This window comes from Channa argus, chromosome 11, assembly GCF_033026475.1.
Source record: "Channa argus isolate prfri chromosome 11, Channa argus male v1.0, whole genome shotgun sequence".
Classification (NCBI taxonomy): domain Eukaryota; kingdom Metazoa; phylum Chordata; class Actinopteri; order Anabantiformes; family Channidae; genus Channa; species Channa argus.
The window spans coordinates 6,561,027-6,587,894 of NC_090207.1; the positions used below are offsets into that span (position 1 = coordinate 6,561,027).

The 26,868-nt window shown below is 38.2% G+C and overlaps 2 protein-coding genes across 2 annotated transcripts; both read left to right on the forward strand.

The window, feature by feature from the left end:
• The first annotated feature begins 2,293 nt into the window (after nucleotides 1-2,293).
• On the forward strand, nucleotides 2,294-22,715 carry LOC137136188 (protein shortage in chiasmata 1 ortholog). Its single transcript, XM_067521326.1, has 29 exons — nucleotides 2,294-2,298; nucleotides 3,367-3,442; nucleotides 3,898-4,027; nucleotides 4,219-4,309; nucleotides 4,393-4,574; nucleotides 4,865-5,027; nucleotides 5,156-5,261; nucleotides 5,333-5,474; nucleotides 5,562-5,672; nucleotides 5,824-5,953; nucleotides 6,565-6,659; nucleotides 7,883-8,237; nucleotides 8,391-8,415; nucleotides 8,609-9,179; nucleotides 9,781-10,005; nucleotides 10,784-10,978; nucleotides 11,085-11,177; nucleotides 11,950-12,128; nucleotides 12,328-12,400; nucleotides 12,595-12,664; nucleotides 13,411-13,586; nucleotides 13,679-13,778; nucleotides 15,017-15,128; nucleotides 15,630-15,751; nucleotides 15,837-15,924; nucleotides 16,141-16,272; nucleotides 16,680-16,829; nucleotides 18,442-19,201; nucleotides 20,050-22,715. The coding sequence occupies exons 1-29, from the start codon at nucleotides 2,294-2,296 to the stop codon at nucleotides 20,133-20,135; spliced, it is 4,743 nt and encodes a 1,580-aa protein (XP_067377427.1). The 3' UTR covers nucleotides 20,136-22,715.
• Nucleotides 22,716-22,996: 281 nt separating this feature from the next.
• On the forward strand, nucleotides 22,997-26,466 carry tal2 (T-cell acute lymphocytic leukemia 2). The gene is made up of 2 exons (XM_067522028.1): nucleotides 22,997-23,188; nucleotides 23,989-26,466. Exon 2 carries the CDS (start codon nucleotides 24,003-24,005, stop codon nucleotides 24,339-24,341), a length of 339 nt encoding a protein of 112 aa, XP_067378129.1. The 5' UTR covers nucleotides 22,997-23,188; nucleotides 23,989-24,002; the 3' UTR covers nucleotides 24,342-26,466.
• The last annotated feature ends 402 nt before the right edge of the window (nucleotides 26,467-26,868 follow it).

Consider the following 26,868-nt stretch of genomic DNA (forward strand, 5'->3'; position numbering starts at 1 on the left):
TTAAAAGACATTCTGATCACAAAGTGAATGAAAATGACCATAGTCACAAAAAAGTCAGCAATGTAAAAACTGCTGCAAAGCAAATGATACCAACATAAAACAACTACAGAACATGCACAAAAACCAAAACGATCAATGATTCAGAATTATGACAAATGGCCATAAAGAGAAGGAAAAGGTTCAACACTAAACAAAACAACTACAGAGTCACAAACGTTTGACATGTTAGTGTACATAAACCCGTGTCATAATAAGTAGAATATTTGAAATGGCAACTATTATTATTATTTCATTTGATAAAGAGAATATTTAATCTTGGGGCAGCATGTTGCTGAAGTGGTTAGCGCTGCTGCTTCACCTGGCTAGCGGTGGTCTTTCTGTGTTGATTCTGCACGTTATGCTTATGCTGGAGCAATTTCCTCCCACAGTCCAAAGATGTGCACTTTAGATTAAATGTTTAGTCTAAACTGACCGTAGGTGTGAATGTGAGTGAGTCTATGTCGGATTTTTACTAAATTCTCCCCTTCTTTGAATCTGTGTCCCAGTCTGTCTGGCTTAGACAAAATGTGAAAGTGGGACAAACACAAAGGAACAGAACAAAATCCTACAGTATTGTGAATAAACCCTATTGTGCTGCCTCTGAGGGTCACTTTGATACAGGTCAGATGTCACTGCAACACAGAGAACCCACAGTTAAACAACAAAAGTTAGAAAATTGTGTCAAAGATTTATGTTCTCCCCCTGAGATTCGAGTAAATGGCTTTTTAGGGGTCAGCATGGATTATTCTGCGTATTTTCCAAACACTGTGTTGTGTTTGAAACCATGTCCCAACCAGTTTGACATTCACACCTGATCACATAAGCATTTTGACAGTGTGAGAAGTTTCACAGATGGGTGTGTGTGGTGAGGTTATGTACAGTACTGTGTATGTGCTATATATGTGTATTATGTGTGAGCTTTTCTACATGTTCTGGTAATTCATATGTGCCCCCATGTTGGACCAGTGACAGTGATCTTAAAGAACAGGTTCAGATTGAACCTACAAATAATCCATTCATGTTCATAATTGTCATTTAAAAATGATTTCCCTTTCATGTAAATGGAGATAAAATCAACAAACCTGTAGAAAGAATCAGAGTGAATAGGAGAAATTATTAATGAGCAAAAACAGTCCCAGCATTTAAAGAAATTGTAATGATTTTTAATTATCTTTAGGTTTCAAATCTAAAAAGTAGTTTAATCCATATTTTAGCTTCAGTCGTCACATTAACTCTTCTCTCTAACATCATCAGTGATTTACCTTTTTGTACTGAGACCCCTAAAGCTGCAGTTTTAGGGCTAATCACAAAAGGATATTTGTAGTGCTACAGCTAAAACTTTGCTGCATCATAAAAAGTTTTAAACACTCACTTGTACAGGCACTGTTTTTATTCTTATGTTTCATGAAATTCATGTTGAGTTTGAAAAATGCCATGCAAATAAAGCTACCTCAATTATTATTTAACGCTACTGTATGCAGAAATTAATCCATTCACCTTGATGAGAAACTAGTAAAATCTAAATATAGATGATTCTCACTGACCTTTTAATAATACATTAACCTCAACTGTCACACGAGGTCAAGATAATCAAGCAGGTGCAGGTGTTCTGTACAAACAGCAAAAGAAAAAGTATCACCTCTAATGAAGAAGCTGCGATCCATCGTTTATGTCACTGTCTGATTTCACTGTGTTATCCTTTGTTTTGGATTTGATGAACTAGAAAGGTAAAGCTAGTGGTGTAGTTATAAAGGCTCGGAGGTCAGAGGCTGGGGCCTTTCTGTGTGGAGTTTGCATGTTCTCCCGATGTGGGCATGCATTTCCCCTGGTTCTCTTACAGCCTGGAGACATGCAGTTAGATTAGCTGGGGGATGTAATGACCAGAATTGCTTGTAAATGCTGCCTGCACTGGTTTACTGATGACGTCTTTTCTATTAGTGTGGTGAAAATTTCCTCCTTGTGGTGGAAAACATACAGTGCCAATACAGAAAAAATAAAATAAATAAAACTGAAAATTTGGAAAAGGTTTGCCACAAGAGTCTTATTATTTCTCTGCTGGATTGATGTGTCTGCAAAATTTTGGATTTTGCCATGAGTTATGAAAACACATTGATACAGATTTATGTACACACAGCTTCCCTCTGGATAAACTTGCTTACATTTAATTTGTTGCAATGTGCTTGACCTTCACAATGTAATGATACACATCTGTCACTGACCTATAAATAATGTTATCGTACATTCAAACAGTGAAATGTGGTGAGAAATGTATTTATTATTATTTCAAATACATTTACACAGAGACTTTGTCTCACCTAGCACTGCTCATTTTCAACGTGATGAAATTAGCTGAATTCTTAAGTGTTTTATTTCATGCGTAGCCCTTCTTTATATTACTTTGTGTTGGCTTTATTTTAGGTAAAATTTGTATTGGTTTCCATAATGACTGTCCTTAACGTCTCCAGACAAATTTTCCGACTACGTTTTTCTTTAAAACTGTTTTGTAGTGAAAATAGGGGGGATTCGAAGTGAATTACATGAAAATTCAAAGAAAGGAACGTAACATTTTGAAATCTAAAAACGTGAAAGGAGCAAAGGATTTTGGTTGTAATCATCAGAATGAAAGAAAAAGCAGCTATCAACCAGCAAACAATAGTCAGCAATAACTTCCGTAACTTTCCGTAGTATATTTATTGACACATGAATGTAGCCTACTTTAAAGTGTAATTTTAGCCATTTGAAAAAGAAATTACAGTTTTTGATAATTTGTTTTAGTGTTCTTGACGCCCTTCATGTGGTTTGCTTATGAAATTAAATTATGTACCAGAGCGCATGCGTGGACGTTAAAGCCTTTCGTTTTTGCCGCGCAGAAAATGAAGCAGCAGCAGATTGTCGCCAATAGAAGATCTTTGACACATATTTCTCTCGCTCGACGTTTTGGTTATGATAAACAAATAACCTTAATACTGTATCATGTGAGTTTACTGTTAACCAGCAAATTTTGGTTATTTAGGCCGTATTTGTTTAATCTTAGCCAAATTATTTCTTGAAGATTTTAGAAAGAACGTAGCAAATTAACGTTCTATCTTTGCTAGCTTACCATGAGGAGATAGCTAACGCTACGCAAACAACGCTAAAGTTAAACTGTTAGGTAGCTAGCTTCATGTGAGCTATTTTATACATAATCGTCGAATTTGATTACATTTACCTTTTAGGGTGATACCTTATGTTGGTTGTTGCTAAGATAAGAAAACAAAACTTTAAAATTACATAACCTAAAACTAAGTTATATAATGGCGTTTATTTTTCCATTTTCGATGGTCACAGGTCCGATAACTGCAGCAGTTTTCCTCCTAAGTTCTTCTGTGCTATTAGATATAAAGCCGTGGACTATGTTTTTGAAGTGAGTCTGTGTTTTGGTGAAATTACTATATTATATGACATTAAACCTTAACACTTTGTTGTATGGAAAATCTAAGGGGGGGAAAAAATGACAATATTAAGTGACCATTGACCAATTTCCCCCCAGAATTTAATGTGAAAAACTGTTAAACATACATATATGATTAGCCCCTTATATTATCAGCCCCAATTTTTAAGATACCTACAACATTATTATTTTCTAATTAAAAAAAAAAAAGTTTTTGTCTGCCCTCATGAAATGGAAACTCTTTCATGAGTTTTTTTTACAACTCTGAACTTAAGTTTTAAACAGTGGCCAGGTTTTACCTAGGATGTCTCTATCTACTGTAATCTTAGTTTACTTTAAATGTCACCATTGCTTTTGGATCTGTAGAATTACATACCGACTTCACTGTTGTTCCTTTCTCCATCTTCCCTTTTGGTGTTTTCTTTCAGACCACCACCAGTATGAAAGTAATGATGAACTTGCTGGCACTACCAGTCCCTTACTTCACTGGTACCAGTGACCTGTATCCTCACAGTGGTGGGTTGCCTGACGTCACCTACAGGACACCATGGATCCGAGGTAAACAAGTCATGTAAAGAGAAATATATAACCTCTATGTTGAGTAACTTGGGCCCTGCTTTTGACCTGCAGGTGTTCATTTCAACTTAGTATGCTGCCCAAGATATTTTTGTCCATTCTGTTTTAATCTAACTACATATTTTGTTTGGATATATTGTAATATCTTTATAACATATTTTTATATTTGTCAGAAAAGGTGCTTTCTACCTGCAAACTCTCTATCAGTGGGTCTGTGCTTGGTGACCTGGGGGGAAAAAAACAACCAGTTGTTTCACCAGAAAGGTGCTGTAATTTTTACATTTAAAAGTGTTAAGTAGTTTTAAGTTATTGACTTTTAACACATTTTATAACACATTATATTTCAGATTTAATGTGAGACTGGGGGACATGAAGGATGATGTGGCAGTAATACCCAGGTCTAATCCTGACTCACTGCAGGATCCAGATGAGTATGTTTGCCATTTGAAAGAATCACAGATTAATGATCATCAGGAATCATTTTTCAAGTGGACAACTGACCAGATGAAAGCTGCAGATGAGAACAAAGGTAGACTAACACTCGACCTCATTAAATATAGATTTTTCTTAATCACAGGATATCTACAGGATATGTATGTCGTTGAAAAGTCTTAGAAAGCACTGAAAGGCCATGGATAGTATTTTAAAACTCCTAAAACACCTACTATACTTATTTTTTGAATACTGCCAGGAATTGTTGCTATATGCAAATGAGAAGACTGTTAAAGTTCACAAACTTTACTTAAGCAGAAAACCCACGTATTGTATATTGGAGTTTTCTCTTTAAAAACACATCTGTTATTTGCACATCTGCCAAAGACCTGCTGCTGCCAGAAGAGCTTGTGGTTGTTGATTACCTGCTACAATTTAGGAGACATTTACCAACACTAAGAGCCAAACTCTCCAGGTTGAGGACACTTCCTGTGGCCGACCCCCTGCTGATGTCAACAGGAGATAGCATCTCCAACGACATCCTATTCAGGTGTGTGCTGTATGTTGTCAAATTGGTTTTGCATCCTAATATTTAAATATCATTTATGTATTTATTATAAAAATGATTTTTTAATGTTAGCTATATTATCATACCCTGGTGGATTGTTTCTCTTTCAGGTGTCATCCATCCTATGAAAAACCTTCTTTTGTGAACACTTGTGACACTCAGATGTGTGCAAACATTCAGGAGGAGTTTGTTAAAGAATCACCTGTAGATGAAGAAGTAATTAAAAGAAGGATAAATGTCAAATGATGTGTGGAATTTCTTCATGGCTAATCGTTCTTCCTTTGTAGTTTCTCTTGTTGCCTGTTGTAGTGGATGCTGTTACACTGACTACAGAAAACTGTACCAGCTTTTCAAGCATTTGTGGCCGTATGAACATTCATCCTGAATTGTTGGATGAGCAGCCTCCAGTCCTGGATGTACTTAATCAAGGTTGAAGACCAGATTAGAAGGTTTTTAGATGGAAATAAAAACATGTGACTATTTAGAAGATGAACTGATTGTGAGCATTTCATTCAGCTTCTTTCTCAGAGACATCTGTGTCAGTGGACATTTCACGGTATAATGTTCCAGAGAAGGCCATCAATAAAGACAACAGGGATACAGGCCTGATAGAGTCAGAGCTTTCAGGTACAGTTTGAGAGAGCATACACAAAACATATAACCTTTGTTATGTCATGGTCCTGTGTAAAATCACAATGTACAGTTACAAAGTACCTTTATAAGTATTTTTACTTTACCATTCTCACCCCTTTTTTTTTTAATTTTATGTTTTCATAAGGATGTTTAGTCCCTCCAAGTGAAATGGAACTGGACCTGATTCTGACCCAGAGTCCAAAGAGCAGTCAAACCAGATACTGTCACACTATGTCTGAACTGCAGAAGGAAGAGTTGTCTCCACTCCGCAGACGGTGAGTGACAGCATGTGGTCGCCCTGCAGTGAAACTGCTATTACAGTGGTAACCCTGATGAGGTTTAGTGTATTTTCATATATCTAACAGTGACTAAACATACTAATAAAGTAATATATACACACACACACACACACATATATGTGTGTGTGTGTATCTATCTATCTATCTATCTATCTATATATATATATAGATAGATAGATAGATAGATAGATATATATATATATATATATATATATATATATATATATATATATATATATATATATATATATATATATATATATATATATATATATATATATATATATATATATATATATATATATATATATATATAGATACACACACACACACACACACATATATATATATAACGACATAATATACAAGATACACCACAAGCAAAATAAATACTACTTAAGACTGCTTAGTGGACATTATTCATTGTGTCATTGTGCAAATGAACACAATCCAAATGTAAATTTCTTTTACAACTGCAGATGACATTCATAGAAGATGAATGATTTAGTGACATTGTGTTCTTGTAGTGCACAATGAAGAAAAGCACTTATGACATTTACAATATTATTGTATTGATTGTGTTGTAGACGTTGGGTATCAGTGAGAGCTCAGAAAGAGATGGAGCTGGCCCTTTGGAGGTCAGAGAAACATCCAGCCTTTGTGGTCGGGTTTCTGTTGACAGGTAATTATGAGGTGTAATTTGTATAGTGTTTTATTTAATGTGGCACCCCCATTTTACACATCAATATCACTTCATATACTACAGTTCTGCAATCAATCCTCTCTTTGTGAAGGTGATAAAGTTTTTTTTTTCTGATTATTTAGGAGGGTATAAAATGTTCAGCATTATGCACTTCTCTGTAAATGCACTACACTATAATAGCAACACAAATGATAAAAAATGTTTTATTATGCACTTTGAACATAAGCCACTGCCTCAGCGTCAAAGCTGCTTTATATTTCGCAAGCCACTAGATGTCATTGTTGTTCATGAGTTTAAAGCTCTAAACTTAATAAGCCTTGATTCACCTGTCACTTATCATCATTGAGAACATCTGTGGCTCTCAACATCTCGAACTGGACTTAGAGACTTTACATGGGGGGGGAGGGTTTTTTTTTTTAACCAACTAGTGGTAAACCTGAAAATAATTTATATCCCAGGTGAAGGATATTTAATATATATATATATATATATATATATATATATATATATATATATATATATATATATATATATATATATATATATATATATATATATATATATATATATATATATATATATCATGCGCTCAAGTTTCATTATAGAAGTTTTAAAATATAACATTTTTGGATCTGGACTGGACAAAACCAAGGCATCTGCACTCAAGTGGAGTGCCCCTTTAGGAACAAACTTTCATTGATTATTACAGTAAACACACTTTTTATTATACAAACATCAAAATCAACAATGAATTGCCTCTACCCCCATGTAATGTATGTCAGACTGCAACCTGGATTTCCTGTTGTCCAAAAACTATTAATAGCAGAGTCAGAAACACTGTTCCACTGGGTGATGTTTTTTCGTTAAAAAAATTACCATAAAATCAAGTTGCCATAATTCCACTGAAGATCTTACACATGTACAATGAACTGGCTTACTGACCCACTGTACAAATTTATGAATCAGAACAGAATATTTGAGGCAACAACTATTTAAAAAAAAAGTTTAAATAGCTGAGCATGCGAAGAGCATGAGCCTTCTTTGTGTCCTTACTTTTTGAAGTTTTGTGCCTCCTGAGTACAATTCAGAATAGTTCAGAGGACAGTTTTGGAAACTTGTTTTCATGTTTGATGCAGCACATGGTGAATGCCTGAGTTTGGAAGGGACTGTATTAAAATCTAATCTGCTTCATTTCCTCACAGAGCCTCAAATATATGAACCAACCATTGACTTCCAGCCTTTGTCTGAAGCCTTGAAAGTCATTAAACTAGAGAAACAAAGTTTTAGCAGTATTGCTGCCAACCTGCAGTCACAGAAGATGAGTCAAGCCACACAGGTCTATTTATGCAATAACTGTGAGTTGATAGAGAGTATGAAAACTGAGTCTTTACCCATCAAGGTGAAGGAGACCATGGAAGACTTCAAAAAACTATCTGAACATGTTGACTGTGAGTATTTAGTAGATGACAGCTGCATCAAATGTGAGTTACTTAAAACAGGGCAAATGGATACGTTTTTCAAGAAAACTGTGTCCAATACCGACAAGACATTGAAGAAGCTATAACAGGACATGAATTTAGTGTGACTGTGTGTTCAACTATGTTAAGTCAATAAAGAGGTGTAATATATGTAAGGTGGGGTGGGGCAGCTATAGGTAGGTAAATGAGGAACACCACTACACTACTACGCATCCTTTTCTAATGGATTTAGTAACCCCAGTGGCTGTGGTTATACAGTACCAAGCACAGAACAGCACAGTAAATTATTACTTATTATTACTATAAAAAGGGAGTTTTATGACCAATCAATTGTTTAGGCAAGCTTTGAACGAGGATGGACATTTGCACTACTTGACATTTTACAGTTTCAACAAGTGGTTGATTAATGAAGAATATTAGCAGCTCAGTTGTTGGTTTCAGTGCAAGTAGTGTGTAAAGCCACTTTTTTGTTACAGTATGTTTTGCTTTAAGACCATTAACAGTTGGCTTTTTTACATATACGTGTTCTTTTCCTCATCATCGATTTCAGCTACAGTCAGCTCCGACAAAACTCCTTTAGCTCAGCTGGAGAAATCTGAATCTGCTGCTTTTCGTGCTAAAGCAATTACAGATGACATCACTGTCCACAAAGAACCTGTTATTGACATAGTCCAGAGCACCTGCCTGAAGCACAATGAGAAAGTCAGACCTGCAAACATCAAATTTTCCAAAACTTCTGCAACCACAAACGCTAAATATAAGGTTTCAGCCAAGATGTTTACAGAAGTTGAAGCAGTGTCCTCTGCTCATAACAACAACATCAACACAAATGAAGACAACTTTAGGACAGAGCAAAGCAGCCATGTCCCTGAGCAGCCTGTGTCCTTCAGACTGAATGACAGGGATCTGCTGGTTAAAAGACGTCCACCAGAGAAGGAGCTTGACCCTCTGTCCATCTTCATGATGCTGAGATCACATCATAAAGTTGTTGTTACTTCAGTCCCTCAGCCCAGCAGTCCAGGTACAGACTGTAGTGCGTCTCTGCATTATTTGGATCTCTCTGTGTGTGTGCGTGAGAGAGAGAGAATGGGTGAATGGGCGCTATTTAAGGAAACATAATTTAAAAACAGACAAGAATGTATGTTAAAACAGAAATATTTACTGATCATATCAAGAATGTAGCCACCACATATGAATAAACAGAAGTTATTTAACTGAAAACACAAAACACAGATAAATCGAATTAATATTTGATGTTTTGATACCCTCTACTTTTACAGCGGCATTGGGTATATTTGCCCATAGTTTCTCAGGATACAGGTACCGGCAGGTCGGTTGTTTCAGCATTTTGGAGAAATTAGATCTTTTGTGTCTTGACTGTGGTTTCCAGGATCAGAATGAATCTGTAAAAAGTCAGTCTTTTCCCTGGTGGGATTATGTGATTGATAGGAACCTAAACCTCTAAATTGCTTGAAACTTTATACCTTGACGTTACCTGCAGCATCCAACTTGCATCAGCACTTAGTATCCTTATGGCTTTTGTGTTAAAATTAAGACATTATTAATACTAAAATCAGCAAAGTAACTCCCACTAACATGTAATCTACTCATCTTTTTATCAGCACCAGAGGTTGACCAACAGACACCTGCCTTTGTGCAGTCTCCTTCAGAGCAGATGGAAAGATCAGACAGTAAGCACACATATAGAAGTGGTGCTGTGTCAGAAAATGTTATCAGAGAGCAGAAAGCAGTGGGTCAGACTATTGGTCACCTCTTCAGTCATCATGTCAATCAGTCAGAACCTCAGGAGAAGCAGGACAGCGAAGTAATGGAAGTACAAGCTACAGGTATGAAAAATTGACAACACCATCAGTGAAATCCTACTAGGAAAAAACAGGTCAATTTTTTTATTTGGTCATTTTAGTTTAGATTTAAGTTTCACTTAACTGAATTTGACAGTAATTAGGAGATGGTAAATGGTCTGCACTTATATAGCGCTTTTCTACCTATTGGCACTCAAAGTGCTTTACACTGCTTCTTATTTACCCATTCAAACTCACAATCGCACACACATTCATACACCGATGGGGGAGCTGCTATGCAGCTGGCCAACACTCACCGGGGGCAACTAAGTTGGGTGAGATTGGTGGACAACCGCTTTACCTTCCTGCGCCACAGTCGCAGATCAAAGATGAAAAATATAATTAAAAAATATAACTTAGATGTAGCACTCAGTGCAAAGTATTCGTGATGCTTGCTGTTTGATAGTAAACGTTGACTTTTTAAAAAAAAAAAAGTTGGAGAACTTTTAATCTAAAGTAGTGACTCAGTGGTAGAGCATTTGGCTGGCATGCAAAAGGCCGCAGGTTTGAATCCCAACCCACCAGGTGTGGGCAGCCTTGGTGACGGTCCTGAGCTTGGATAAAATGGGAAGGTTGCGACAGCAAGGGCATCTGGTGTAAAAACTTGTGCCAAAATCAAAGTGCAGAATATGTTCCACTGTGGTGATGCCTGAAGGGACAAGCCGAAAGCCGTTGATCTTTTTAGTGTGGACTTTTCCCCTTTATCAAAGTTGTTTCAGATGGGGGTTTAGGTTTGTTTATAAACCTCTGTGCTCCCCTGCAGACAGCCAGCGGCGTGCCTACTGTGAGCTGCTGGCCTTCACTCAGCCTTGTTTGAGCTCAGCTCGACAGCTGGGCCTCAAGTTTCCTGTGTGGGAAGACTTTAGCTGCCTGGCCCCGGACCAAACATACTTCCTCCTCAAACAGCAGGAGACGGCCCTTAGCAGGACACATGCACAGAGTGTAGAGCTGGTCAGAGGTATAAAATGTCTTTATCTTAATTGAGAAACCTTTGGTTTATTTTGCATTTATTATCTCTTAAACATCCATTTGAAAGCAGTACATTCCCACTGTGCTGCATGCAGATCAGGAACTGCTTTTCAACCAGGTGGCTCTGATCCATGTGCTGGTGACGTTCAAGGAACTACTGCTGAAGTGCGACCTCCCTTCTGCATTGGGTCAGTTTAAACTGCCATTTCTCCTGCAGTTTGACTTTAAAGCCTCTTTTTAAACCTAGTTTCACTTTTCTCTAACTTAAAATCTTTACTAGGAAAATACATAGTTTGACTCTCTGCTTAATGTCCTTTTATGAGGACATTATTTATTAGTAATTTGAACACATTTGATTAAAGCAGCTGGAAACATTGGCAACACCTTAACAATTGTCTTCACAATTTGATTGTCTGGTATATATTTATGTTTATCGTGCATCAATTTATTAACTAAATTCCCAAGGCTCACTATAACACGGTGTCGGTGCAGGTCTTGAAAAACAATGGATTCACTAATGAATCTTAAATTTTTTTGATTTATCTCCTGTAGGCACTAATGTTTTTATAACATTTTTGGGCTGTGAGGAAATGCTTTACTATAAACTAAAAATTAGACTGAGGATTGCTCTGTTGGAGGCGCTGTTGGAGGTTGCTTAAGTCGAGAGACTTGTTCCAAATGTTGTCACTTCTGTTACCTACAATCTCTAACAACAATCCATGTATTATAGTATTATAGTACTGCTTGTTTAAGCCCAGAATTTTATCATTCAGGAATTATTGATTTGTACTCCAGGGAAGTGCAAAAATAATTCCAGGCCAAATCTTTCTGACAGGTGTTCCATCATACTTTGGCCTGTAAGCTGGTGAAACCGCTTCTAGTTGGTGAACTCTGCTGAAACCTTAAACATCGTTTTACATCACATTGTGATATTTACAGCCTTCTCCTTATGCACTATAGATTACCTAATGCAAGCCTCCGAGTCTTGTGCAGAGCAGAGTCTGGAGCAGCTGATGAAGAGGCTGCAGATCATCCTTTTTCTAAGTCAAAAGAACCAGGAGTCCAACTTCAAACTGCAGGAACTGCAGCAGCTATTGGCTGCATGGCTGCACAGGAAAGGACACAGTAACATAGAAAAAGTGAGTATTCACAGCATGAGAAACACTGTGTTTGGTTTATGTGATTAATTGTTTTATCAACATTTTGTGTTTTATTCCATTTTATTATAAACATATTGGGGTTAAAAATCATCATCACAGTTCTACTAGAAAATAAAAAACTAGAAAATTTTCACCTTCAGATTCTTTTTTTATCAGTGAAACACTTGTCTTTCTGTAGATTTTGGTGCTTACATCAATTAACTCTGAGGAGAATAGATCAATAATCATCAACAGCTTGAGCCATGTGACTGGTAAGCGACTGATTTAACTTTCATCAGATATGTTGTAATTTAATTTAGTCTTGTGTGGACAAAAGAATTACATTTAAAATACTAATTAACTAAAATGTAATGTATTGAATTCTTCTGATCCGCCTGTGACAACTACACCATATGAAAATCCAGTATCATATAGCAGAGTGCCTTCCTTGTCTTTACATTTGCAGGAGCAGCTGTGACTGCATGTTGTCCTGAGGAGAACAAAACCAAACTGAATGGTGCCTGTGTGGTTAGCAGGTACATGTACTAGAGTGTTTTATTTTTTATATTTTTCTTCCGAGATCTGGCTACTTATAATATTGTGAATCTACCAAGCGTGATCCGATAGCTAAATTTACAAAAATTAGTACCCTTCAAAGTTTCTGCTGCTTTGGTGTTTCGCCTTCACTCTTGTACACAGGCATGTGTGAAAGTCTACAACATTTGCATTTGATTCACTTGCATTTGTTGAATAAGCAGTAGTAACAACCACTGAATGTGCAAAATAAAGATTTATCCTAGTTTAGGGGTTAAAAGGGGACATCAGCGTCAGCAGACATTGGTGTGTGAACTCTTAGCCAAAAACACAAAAAAAGTCATTATCAGTTTATAAAAAACGAGAATCTGAAAAATAAACAACTAGTTTTCTTGTGCTTCATTCTACTCAACATTCCAAAGGGGCTTTACACACTTTTTTGTGTAAAATGTATCTTGAAGCTTCCTAAGTTTGCTAATTCAACTTTTATACACAAAATATAATTGCCATTAAATTTTGGTGCGCTAAATAAAACCAAAGCAATACATAACCACTTTGCATAACACTTAAGGGCCTGTGCCAAACCTATCCTAAACACAGCATGAACAAATAAAGATCTCTAATGTAATATGAAATTTCTTTTCGCTGCACTTTCACCATGCTGTGTTATAAGCTGACATTTTACTTTGAATTATTTTTCAAGCTCCTGTGTTGAACAAAGTGTTGTGTTTTCATCCTGTTCCACCAGCGTGTGTGACTTTGTGTGTGTGGTGGTGTATGAGCAGCACATAGGCCCTGACTTCCCCTGGAACTGTTTTTCTTTGGTGGTGGAGTACGACCATCCAGGCCATTCTCCCTGGTCTACTATCTGTAGAGAGAAGAGCATCGGCCACCTCACCTTCAACACTGTGCTCCATGACACTGGTTTGTTGTTGGTAACCTGACAGACATTTACACTGTAGTGCAGCATCATCTGATTCACTGATGAATTTTTTCTGTTTGTCTTTTTCGGAAAGAGAAAACATCTTGGTGCCTGGAGGACAGTGTTCCCTATGTTTTGATTGTGACAGAGGGGCTCCTTAACAATCAGCCGTTGCTACAGATGCTGGAGTCAGGGTAAAGTTTCTCCTTTTCCCTGTCGAGTCTAGTTCCAGCATATTCACCTTGTCGGAATGGTGAAACCTAGATTTAATATGTTAATATATATTTGCATTAATATAATCTTTTGGAAGATCACAATCCAAGTCTGGTTTGTCAATAACAGTAAGAATGAAGTACAAATGAGGTGTTTTTGACTCCATTGTGTAGATTGTGGACAAAGGTTTATCCATCATACTGATGGATTGAAATTGTGGGTTGACTGGTGGCTCCTTCCCATCACCAGCTGTAGATTTTTAAGAATAGTTTGTTTTTTTTATAAAGTAAAATATTAATATTAGTCATGCATTTAAAGTCTCTTACTCATTTTTTGGTCTGGTCTTCTCTTCTTTTTCATATAAGTATTTAAATGATGTTATGTCAAATGCCTAGTTTTTAAGGGAAGTTTACCACAAATTGAGGGTCCTTTTCAAATCTCCCTGGATGTCTCTGACATTGATTTCGCTAACTGTTGTAAATATCTGAGCATCTGGCTTCATAGCACACTTTCATGTGAAACACACATAAATGTTCTGCCTACAAAGGTGAAATCGAGTATAGCTTCTCTCTTTCATAATAAATCCTCATATACTCATTCTGCAAAACATCTGGTTAAACTGACAGTTCTCGATGTTGTCTATAGGTCAGCATCTAAAACCCTCCTACATAAGCTCGATGTCCTTTACCACTCTGCCATACGCTTTGTATCCGGGGCTCCGTTTAATACTTATCACTGTGGCTTGTATTCATTGGTGAATTGGCCTTCACTCAACTCCCGCAGACAGACTCACTGATTTATAAAACCCTCATTGGAAAAACCCCCTCATACTTACACTCACTGCTCAATATTCCAATCACTAGTCGTAGTCTTCGCTCAAGTAGTTTAATTAACCTCTATATTCCAAAAGCACGTGCCTCCTTTGGTGGCACTTACTTTACGTTTCTGCAGCAAATGACTGGAATCATTTGCAACAAACTCAAAACGCTCAAATGACACTGCTCTTTTCCTTTGGTCAGGTCATCGTTGTAAATGAGAATTGGTTGTCAATAACCTCACCTGGTTAAACAAATAAATAAAAAATGAATTAACATGATGTGGCAGGAAATTACACGACAGCCAGACACAGGAGATATCAGGGAACGGTAGAATGCAACTGTAGATTCTATAATCTCATAGCTTTTATATACCATACGGTGAAACATGTGTTGTGTTACAGGTTTAATATCACTGTACTGGAGAGGACTCACTGTCCTTCATTGAAGATGCTTGGAGGTACCCATTACTATGCTGTCATCACAGTAGATGAAAGCACTGCTATTATCATTCAGGTACCGAGGGAGAGAGACGCCTACATATCCTTCAAAGCATAAACACACAAATCTGCTGTGATTCTGAATTTCCTCAATATCCTATGTCCATTTACTCACTTTCTGGACTGTTTTATGACATTGATGAACAATGAAGTCCAGTTGTGTCACTTTGTGTTGTAAGACACTGAGAGTTTCATAGCACCTTTTAGAAGTTATAGCCCATCCAAATCCACAACACTTACATCTGTGTATTAAACTTGCTTTTCCCAAAACAACAGTGCTCCATTCATCATCAACTACAAACCTTCTGTTTTTTCCCCTAATTCGAACAAATTAGCCCTAAGAAATGGTCATCAAATTGCCTCAAGGCGTACTTTTGAAAATCTGTGAATTTCTTGACAACTAATTTAACATAATTTAGTGAAATTACAGTTGGACAACTAGGATGACAGTTGTGTATGGAGTGTAACCATGTTGACGTAATTTTGTGTGTATCTCTGTGTGTGTGTGTGTGTCTAGGAGCAGGATGAACTGTGTCAGGATCGAGCCAGTGAGAGACTGGTGTTGAGGCTTACTGCTCTTTCTCTTCAGTACAGTTGCTGCTGGCTCATCCTGCACTGCCCAGACAGTCAGGAAGGAGGGTTAGTGTACACCTGCCCACACATACACAGCACACACATTGCACACAAAGTCTCGCCAATATATCTCCTCTTTGTGTGGTGGCAGATTTTCCAGCGATGCCTTCAGCAACTTGGTGTTGATTTATTCATCTCTGGTGCTGTTTGGGATGAAGTCGGGGGATCTTGATGTCAAGGTAGAGGACATACAAGACAGGCATGACTCATCGTTTTGTTGCTAACTGTACATGGTCCTAGTAAACAAACATTACTCAATTTAACCACTAATTGTTCATAACCACAACTATTGTGAACAATGTAGTGTATTGCAATTTGATCTATACAATCTCAGATAATTAATTAATGTCATAAAGATAACTTGATAATTATTAGTTTTTCACACTGTGTTTCAGGTGCTGATGGTGTCAGATGTGCTGGAAGTAGCCAAGAGCATCAGTCAGATCTGCTTCTACAGTCTGATGTCAAGTGACAGGGATCCTTTCAGCTACCTGAACAGGGACTGGCTTAATGTGATACCTTCACAGGTAACCACAAAATTAAAAAACCCAAAAAAACTTTACAGAAAAATAAAAGAGAAGACACATTACTTAGATGCTGTTTTGGCTCCATTCGGTTTTTCACTTCTGATGATAGTATATCTCAGCTAATAGTTAAAGACTTTTGGACTGTAAAAAGTTTAGTTTATCATCTGCCCAGTCTCTTTTTGGTCAGTGAAAAACATCTTTTTAATTGATTTTGTATATCCTGAACAGTACTATTTTTATAAAATCCATTAGGTTCAACATTTATTATGACTTTCAGGTTCTTTGTTAAAGCACTTTTTAACCAATCTACAAAAAGTTACCAATGATATAAATACTAAACCATACACCTACTAAATTCCTGTCAGTAAACAACCGTATTTGTTGTACTTTTTTTTCCATATCCTCAGGAGGAAAAGTGTTTGGTGAAGTTCCCGAGTATCAACCCTCTAGTTGGCCAACTAATGCTGAGGAGAGCACCGTCCTTCCAGTGGCTCCTGAGAGCCAGTCTGTCTCAGCTAAAGCAGCTTCTCCCTGAGGTGCCACTCAGAGTCATTAAGGTGAGCAAGGGACTACACGTAGTAAACGTGGGAGGAGTTGAAGTTAACTTGTAGCTCAAAGTTTCTATGTTCAGACTTGTGCGCCAAAGGCAAAAATTAGACAAATGCTCCCCATGCTGCACCGATTTCCCAGGTATTTAACACCTTGACTGTTGTTAATATCATATGTTGGTTGTTGACGTGTTTAGCCATCATTGTATCGTTACATTTGTAGGACTGTGTTTTAAGTGGATGTTAAGTATTGCTGTAGGCCTCCTCTATTGAAAGTGTGTCACTTCAGTTTGATGCTGGTGGCCTAAGATACTCTTCTTCAAACAATCTGTTTTTCTAAATGTAAACGTGGCTGCTTTCCTGTGTTACATCATGTGTTTGAGTGCGTATTCTTCACTGCCTTTAGATTTTATAGACTACATTGTCCTGCTTAGTGTTTTTTTCCTTAGAATGGACACAAACTTTGTTTTAAACTACATCTACATTAAGCTGGGTAGATTCTAAAAGGTTCATGCTCATTTTTTGTTCTGTAACAACATGCGTTCACCACAGACCCCCTACACATTAAAACTGTCAATATATCACAAAAAAGTGATTTTAGGAGTTTTTGGCATAGAGCCAAAGAACACCAAGAAAGGATCTTTGTAGATTTGACCAACCTCATTTTGAATAGCGACAGTTTTCTCTTGTAAAGTCCACAGCATTGTTATATTCTTGAAGGCTTCCACCACCTGTGTTTTACTTTTGACTAAGGTGTTATCTACATAAACCAGTGGGTTTGATGGAGCTTGTGGCCCTGGTCCCCAGTCCTCTACATGTAGACACTAGCTGCAACTAGGGACACTGGTGGGGCCATGACGCGCGTGCGTGAACTGGGATTGTACTTGAAATAGCGTTGCAGTTAGGCAGAGGTCTAGCAGGGTATACACATGGTCTGGTCTGGACATGTTGTCTTTTAATATTAGTTTTCACAGTGTTGACTGCCTAAAGCTTTCACTAAGACTGTTTTCACCAACTATGACATACAGTGACAGAAGTTAGAGATGTCACATTTCCCCTTAGAGGATGGAAGGGGGTGTTTTTGCTTGTTTAACTCGTCTTCTGCCAGGTTGTTATTCCTGATGACTGTGGCTATTAGGTTGTCTTCCACTAGCAGCTGCTCTGTTGTTAGTCAGTCAGTCACTTTGCTAGGAGATTTGTTGGTCGGGTAAGATCACTGTCTGACAGGTTCTTCACCCACATGTCATGAAACTGTGAAAGAGAAGTTAATTTTTCTGTCCCCTATAAACTGCTGATGCATGACTGAGTGTCTTTTATGCTTGGTGTATGGGGATAACTGTGTTTTACCAGCAAATGGTGAAACTTCCTCCAGGACTGAACTAGACTGGGATTTTGGTTTCACCTTTACATTACATGTATAGATTGTGAAATGAACCAGTCTCAATCTCCTGACTGAGGAGGTGGCAAAAGGTTTTCTGTAGGCTCTTTTCAGCTTGGTGCTCTTCACAGTGAAGCATGCACTGTGAATAAGGAAAAAAAAAAAAAGTACCTCCCCAATCATTCAAACTATTTTCAGAGGTAGTTCTGCATTTAATTCTCTTTCTCCTCTTCCTGGTTTTAGCTGTTCAGTGACACCACATCTTTGTACACACTGACCACAGACCCCAACCATCTGGAGTCTCAGACAGTTGTCACAGAGGCAAGCCAAAAACACAGCCTAAGGACTAGAACTGTTGAATCAGATCTCCATATAGAAACGTCCATTAACCCACATTCAGACCTACTTTGTAGTGACAACACCACCACCTTTCTGTTTGGAGCTGAGAGTGTAGACAAAAACTTTTGTGAACAAGACCCAGCGATGCAGGATGATTCAAAACTCAACGTGAACCGCTGGTCTTTCAGCACCCCAGATGTTGACCTGCAGAGGAGCTGGACCAGTAGTCAGAGCAAGGAGATGAATTTTCATGGATGGGGAAGCAGAGCTGGAGCTGTGGGCAAAGTTATTGAGAGAGTTAGTGATGAGTGGACATGTAAAGCTCCAACAAGCCTAAATGGCTACAATGACTACCTATATATATCTGATGACAGTCCTCTCAAACCAGACACCACCTTCAGTTACAGCTCCATCTTGCAGCAAGCAAACAGTCAAATGTCTACATCTACCACAGTCTACCGTGACTTCCACAGTATTGACGACCATCAAATTTCCTGCAACATGAGCCCTCAAGCAGGGGCCATGATGTGGGGGCAAAATCGGGGTGACAAGGACCGGTTGTCCAACAGTGGAGGGATGACAACAGTCTCAAAGTATGGCTCCAAATGCTGGATAGGACAGGAGAGGAAGAGAAGTGAAGAAGCTGCAGGTCTGGTTACAAGAGGTGAGTGATTGTGGCTACGGAGTGGACTGCAGATGTTTGATAAATTAAATAATTATATGATCTTTGAAGTTAAAAGTAGTACATTAACAACTGCTCCCATAACAAAAAAAGTCATTTTAAAAAACTCAAATGCTATTTCACTGCAACCTTTTAAATTAAAAAGTGTAGACACCGACTTATGTCAGTGCTGCATATTTTCTTATTTTTAAGCAAAATGAACTTACAATTTCTGTATCTAAAACTTGTACAATACGTGTTCTGTTTGTTATGATGCTGTTTTTGGTCTTCAAAAACATGTAAGTTATTATCGGTGGAGATGGAAGTGGTTGGATTGGGGTTCCCTCCAACCACTGAGTCAATTATGAACATGGAGGCTCGCACAAGTTCAAACACGAGTTTCAAAACATGCAAGGCAAGGATGACATACTTGTGAGGTGCGCTGGGTTTCGCTTTGACATCAAGTCATCCTTGTTCCATTATTTTCAACCACTTATCCAGGTTGCCAGTCTATCTCAGAGCCAACACACAAAGACATGGACAGACAACCATTCACACTCACAATTATACCTATAGGCAATTTAGAGTCACCAGTTAACCAAAACTGCATGTCTGTGGGGAAAAAGCCAGAGTACGTAAGCAGAGGAAGAACATGCAAACTCCACACAGAAAGGTTCTAGCTGTGATGACGCAGCGCTAACCACTCCACTGTACTACCCAATTTAGATCACCCACAATCACGAGTCAATGTAAAAAAAATTAGAGGTGCAAACTTCTAAAAGGCTGCATCTGTATCTAGTTTTATCTGTATTCTATATACAAATTAATAGATTTCTTTGTGTGTTTTGCAGTGTTGACTCCGCTGAAGAAGGGAAGGTTGAGCTATGAAAGGGTCCCTGGCAGAATTGATGGGCAGACGAGGCTTAAATTATTTTAGACATTAATAGCTGCTTCCTGATCTTTAAAGTTTTGTTAGGGTCAAGTTATTCATGTTGTGGCTTCTCAGTGTTCATTTAAATGAAAGTACATTTTAGATTGCATACGAAAACCGTGCAAACCAAATGTTCATGTTAGATATTAATTTAAAAAGCAACAGTTCTAAAGAGCATTATTGTTTAAAATCTAGAATTGGTAAAACTATTTTCATTGCAGCAAATCAGTATTGTCAGTTGCTGACAGTTGAAATCTATTGAGTTTTCATTAATCAGATTTTTAAAAATGTATTATTCCGTCTGTATTTCAAATTACATATACATTTGTTAGATCACTTGTTAATACTTCCTGTTTATCTGCCAATGCAACAATTTCCAAAATATGTTCTCAGATGTGATTATCAATACTGAATAAACACCAAGACAGTTTATACCTGCTTACGACTACACTGTGTTATAAACAATTAGTTTAAATTCTGCTAAATAAAATGTTTCCATTTTCTATTATTAAAAAAAAAGAAAAGATCGAGATTGCAGCTGTGCACATTTTGCCTTTGTTTTCCCCTACACAGCATGAACAGTAGTGGAAAACAAAGTGTGATTTATGGCTAGAGGAGTGTGATTGAGGGTCTTTCTAAGCTAAACTGATAGTCTCTCATTTTAGCAGCTCCAGTGGTGGGGCCATTTCTTTTTTCCCCATTTAGTGAAGCAATCCCCTTATCGTGGTCTCTCAGCGTGTGGAGAGTGCGCTTATCTTCGCGAGCCAGCAGAGTGAAGCCAGCTCCCTCAGGAATGATCCCCAGACAAAGACGACCCCCGGGGACATGGACTCCAAGCTTCCCTGCTTCTGGACATATAGCACTGGCTGACCACCATCAATAACCTGCCAGCTTCTTTCTCTCTCGCTACTTTTTTTTTTTTTTTTTAAATACATCTCTGTGTCTCTCTCTGTCTCTCTGGCCTCTGCCTTTCAACAAGCAGTGGACAAAGAGACCAACACTGTTTTGTTTTTTTAATGGCGTAGGAACAAAGGCAGTGGGCAGGATGGTCTGAGGAGTCCCTGCATGTGAAGGTTAGGTAAACAGCAGAGTAATGGTGCAGTAATTGTCCCTGACTGTTACTTTAGCACTGGACTGAATAGGGCAGGAGAGATATTGTGGGAATTACCAGGCTGTTTAAACCAAAGCTGTCCCTCAGATTTGGATCCTACTTTGGGCTGCAGCTGAAAGGTCACACAGCTGTTAGCAGTTAACAGAGTCACCTGGGTGTTTCCTCTCCTCCGTACATAACGGGGGTTTCCTGAAACATCTTTTTCCCCCTCAAACACAGCTTTTCAATAAGCATCCTACAAGGAAACTCGGATATGAAAGGTCTTTCTCGAAAAAATGTGTAATTTTAAGTGCCCCCTACTGATCATTTAAAAGCAGATAGATACTTTATTCATCCCAATGGGAAATTTACAAAATTCACAGTACATTAGCATTTAATAAAGTATAACAATGTAGTTATGTATAGCTATTTGTTTATTCGTTTATGGTATTATTGAACTAAGGAGACAAGAAGCCAGGAAGCTCAACCTCCCTTAATTTCATTTATGCGTTCAAGGTTATGACTAAAGCAAGCAGCATGGCCTAATATAAATCTTAAAATATATAAATAAATGTATGCAGTAAGTAAAATGATGATTAGACTAAACTTTTATAATTAATTCCAGTTGGGATTTTTACAGCTAGTCCTGCTTATCCTGCTTTCAGCCCTAACCTGTATGATGAATTACAGGTTCAGATGTAATTGTTAAACAGCCTTCTGATGATGGTCGACACACCAGCTAAACTACCCTACAGTGAGTCTGCAGATCTGCAGCAAAGGCTGAATGGAGCCAGAAAGGAGTGGCGCCTGGCCTGCAGGTGCAGCCTCTTGGACGTGCAGCAGGGCCCATGAATGGCAGATTCAAGAAACGGCCCCCACCAGCCCTGTTCTCCAGGCCCGGGGCTAATCCCAGCTCCTAATCGGATTATGTAAATTCCTACTCCACACAGAGACTTTTTTTTTTGGAAGGCTGTGTCTTTGAAACAACACTTGAAGGGTGTAAAAAGAACAGTGACAATTGGTTAAACTAGACTTGTTTTCTAAATCTGAACGGAGGTTGAAAGTGGGAGTCAGAGGAGAGTGGGGCGAGAGAAGGGTGGGGTGTGGTTGGAGAGAGGTGAGTCAGGACGCTGCACTTTCCCTGTTTCCTCTGTAATTTATGTGTGGCCCCTTGGAATGGCTCAACAAGATTACCATAGTCATAACAAAACCCATATTGTTCGACTGTCAATCTGGATATGGTATTTTTACCTTTTGTGGCCCAATCAGGGTGAACTCAATAGCAGAGCAGCCAGCAATATGAAGGACTTTTCCATGGTGGAGGGATGGTGGGTTGTCCATGCCTAATGTCAGAGAAACAGAAAGGAACAAGTGTCCACACCAGTAAGGGAAGGATCAGTGAGATGAACGTCTCAGTTTCACTTCAATGGGAATTTATTTGTCACCTTTAGTGCTAACCTTCAAGGATTAAATGAGCAATGAATCATAAAAGCTGCACAAATAGTCACTTAAAAGGCTGTTGAATCATGAAAGCTGTTTAAAAATGCCCACAGATGTAGCACAAAAACACCTAGGAAAATGATTTGAAGTGATGATTTATAGACAAGGCAGGCATACAGCAACTCAGCTGGTTGTAAATAACAGAGGTGAGGGGGGGTTTGGGTTTAAAAAAAAAAAAAAAATTTCACACAGCAACCACCAACCTCCACAACAGCACACGTCACACAATAGGGTTCACGCCGCTATAAAATGTGGGATGCGAACATGCAGCAGTTGTCCCCCCTTCTCTTTCCCTGTCTGTCTGCTCCCCATCCCTCCCACTGTTTCTCGTTTACACTCCTTCCCTCCCGTTCACAAGGACCTCAGCGAGCATGAGAAAACAGGACTAAGTGGACACTCTCGCCGGACTCTTGGACACGGATGACCAATCAACTTTGCATCTGACATCTCTACACATTTCTACACACAGGTTAGAAATGGTTTTGTTTTCCCTTGAGGCCATATGTTTCCACTTAAGTAAATAATTAATCAGCCAGGGTATGTATTAGCACAGCAGTGTGTGGCGCAATGTCTAAAATTTACTTCCAGTTATTGTGTAATAGTAAATAAGTAATATGCATTTTTAAAAGTCATTGCATAAAATGAAAAGTCAAATTGCCCGTTTTTAGTTTAATGGTTAATAATTAATGGTTATTAATGGAGTTAGCAATCATGATTACATTTTAATTGGTTAATACTACAGTGTTAATTATAAAAGTTTTCAGATGTTTTAATATAATAGCTGTGTTTTTATATTATGTGTCCATTTATGGAAAACAACAGGTTAAGTTACAGTTGCTGATCAGCAATTTAAAATCACTGTGGCTAACACTACATTAATGTGTTATTAAGCATTTACTAAAAGTTTATGCACTGTCTATATAAATAAAAAATATTGTTTACTCAGACAATTATGTTAAGTAAATATAAAAATATATGAGGACAAAAAGAGGAACAAGCATTTTTGGTATCTGTTCAAGGAATTTAAGTCACTGTCCTTTCTCTTACTCACCTAAGCATTAGGGCTGTAGTCAGTGACTTTTTTAGATTAATGTGCTGATTATTTTTTATAAATGTTAAGATCATGTATGATAATGGCAAGAAATATTCACATATACAAAGATGGAGCTTGTTCATGTTTGGAAATGTGTACATGCATGCATGCATACATACATGGTGATTCAATTACCAAAACAGCTGCTAATTAATCTTCTGTAAATATCTTTTCAGCTCCATCCAGCAACATGACCAGGAAAGTGTTCACCAACACGAGGGAGCGCTGGCGCCAGCACAACGTCAACACCGCCTTTGCCGAGCTCCGCAAGCTCATCCCCACCCATCCTCCGGAGAAGAAGCTAAGCAAGAACGAGATCCTGCGGCTGGCCATGCGGTACATCAACTTCCTGGTGCAGCTGCTGGAGAGCCAGAGTGGTCAGCCCGCCAGCCACTCCCCTGCCGCTCTGCTCACCTTTCTCAGAGGAAACATAGAGCAGCTGCAGTCCCCTGCACACCCCTGGGCCCTGACCAGTGACACAGAAGCTCCGTCACCTGGGTCCAGCTGCGACAGCTCTGAGGCCTGGTAGAAACACAGCCATGAAATTAAAAAATGATACCAACTTGAGTGGAATCTGTGATCTGTGATCCTTCTTCTTGGGTCTAAAAACTGATCTGGTCCCTTCTCAAGACATATGTTTGTCTCTGCATTTGTCGCCTGCGTATGGCTGCTGTTTCAGTGCAGAGGATGCAGTATAGTTTGGACTCCTCATGTGACTGCCTCCTCTCCGATCAGTGTTGAAATTTGATTTGCAGGTGAAAAATTAATATGTATACTGCATGGATGTGTAAAACCTGTACGATATTCCCTTTGTGTCTTCATGTTAATATTCCTTTTTGCCGACCCACCCAGAACTAATTTAGTTCTGCGGTGAGAGGGTGTTTTACCAATGAGGAAAATAGAAGGGATTAAGGAATTTCTCATTTCAAGCAATAGATTCAGGAAAGCATTTGAATAGATAATGGCTCAGCCAGTTCTCCAGGCTGCAATTGTTTCAAAATAGCCAAGAGCACAAGAAAAACAGAACATGCAAAAGAACTTTTTTTTTTGTGAAGACTAATTCTGACCTTTTCAATTATCAAGGTTATATGACTTTTGCTTTTCACTCTTTTTATAAAAAACTGTTCTGCATTTGTTGATTTATGATCACTAGGATTGAAGTGAGAAATGAAAACCCTCCTTTCGATTATTATTGTCTAAACCACACACAAACCTTCTCATTTACAGTACATGTGTTTTCATTTGAGGTTTTGTAAAATGCGCATGTCATATAGCCAAAGATTATGAACCAATTGTCCACTGTAAAGAGTGTGGTAATCATCTTCTGATACCTCATTTGTAAGTTATTTCAGTTTGCTTGTGAATACATAGTATGTTATTTATTTGAACTATTTATTTAATAAATGTTTTGTTTATAAAATTGAATGTTTAATATTTTTTGAGATGGGAACAAACTAGAGCCTAACATTTCTTATTGTACTCCATACTGTTTACTACATCTAATCATTGTTAGAATGGAAAATGACTAAAGTAAGTCTTAGCACCAATTGCCACCAAGTAAATGCAAAAGACAATTCCTAGAATAAGCATTGCTGCATATCTCAGCACTAGTCTGCATAAACTTTATCATTACCAGTTGATATGAGGCAGTTTAGTATGTTGATTTTTTTTTTTACTGTAAAATTACTTTCTTGGGATGGAATTGGAAATAGTGTTGGACTTCAATGAAATAATTGTCACGGTGTTGGACACAACTGACCTTATGTGAAGAGCAGAGCTGCTGCCTCCTTGTAAAAACTCTTTGTAATGCTCAGTAAGCCCAGAAACATTTATCCACAAGTCCTGTGAGGACCATATGGACACAAAGCTGACCTCTGCTCCCTGTCCACTGACCAGAGGCCTAAGAGAGATGTGCTGAAAGTGACAGCTTAACTTCTGACCACTGAGGTCAGAGGTCACTCTGGAGTCAAACACTGACCACTGGACCAATGTGCAGACAAAGATTTTAAGGAGAATGTTTACAGTGTTTAGATAGTACTGAAGTCATCATCATCCTCCAAAAATAAAAGATGAAAACTATTGTCAGGATTCCAACTAGATTTATCGATCAATTAATCGTGATAAAATGTCAGATAGTGGAAACAGTTGTTTACTAGTTTTGCCCAAACCATAAAGATTTATCAGTTCAGAATATGAAACAGAGAAAAGCTGCAGCTCATAACAGCTGGAGAAGCTGCTCTAAGCTCTGATATTTCACACTTAGCACTTATAAATGCCCATTTTACTAAAACAGTCGATTCATTTTAGGTCCATTGCTTAACTGATTGATGGACTTGATTCTGGTAGCAAAGCTAAAAACAAACAGTTTTCTTATGGACTCGCTTCTTGTTTTGCAGCCTTTAAACTGAGGTCAGATGTTCACATGCCTAATTGCCCTTTGTGGTTGCAGAAAATGTGGCCCACTTTTAGGCAAAAGGCTGCAACTAACTGAGCTGTAGAGTAAACACTGGGTTGGTGTTGGGGCGCTTTAACCCTGGCTCTTAAACTGTGGCTAATTGTGTGTGAGCAGAGCAGAGGGCAGCTGGACACACTGACTGGAAGCCTGTGGGAACTGACAGGTGAATCTTTGTAATCCTGCAAAAATACTAAATAAATCATATTATACTGGAAGAATGATGACTAGTGTACAGCAGCAGTCTGTCCCACAGCATGAATTTGGGAGGTATTTACCTCTTGTGTAATTTCACGCTGGATTGAGCAATTTCATGGTGAACTGAAATAATAGCAAACTAAAACTGCTGTGGTTATTAATAGATGGAACTCTCGGCAATATTAGACCATTTCAAAAAACGGTTTATGTCTTTGTGTGTTAAATGTATTAGAGCGATTCAGACTTTCCAATTATTCAATCATCATTTGAAACTGGATAGGATGGCGTGTGACAGCTTTTGGATACATGCTGTCAGGCTATGAAATGCATTTTGCTGATACACCTTATTTACGCCCAATCACAGCGCGAGCATTACTCTGACCTTAACTTTCTCGCAGGATTATGA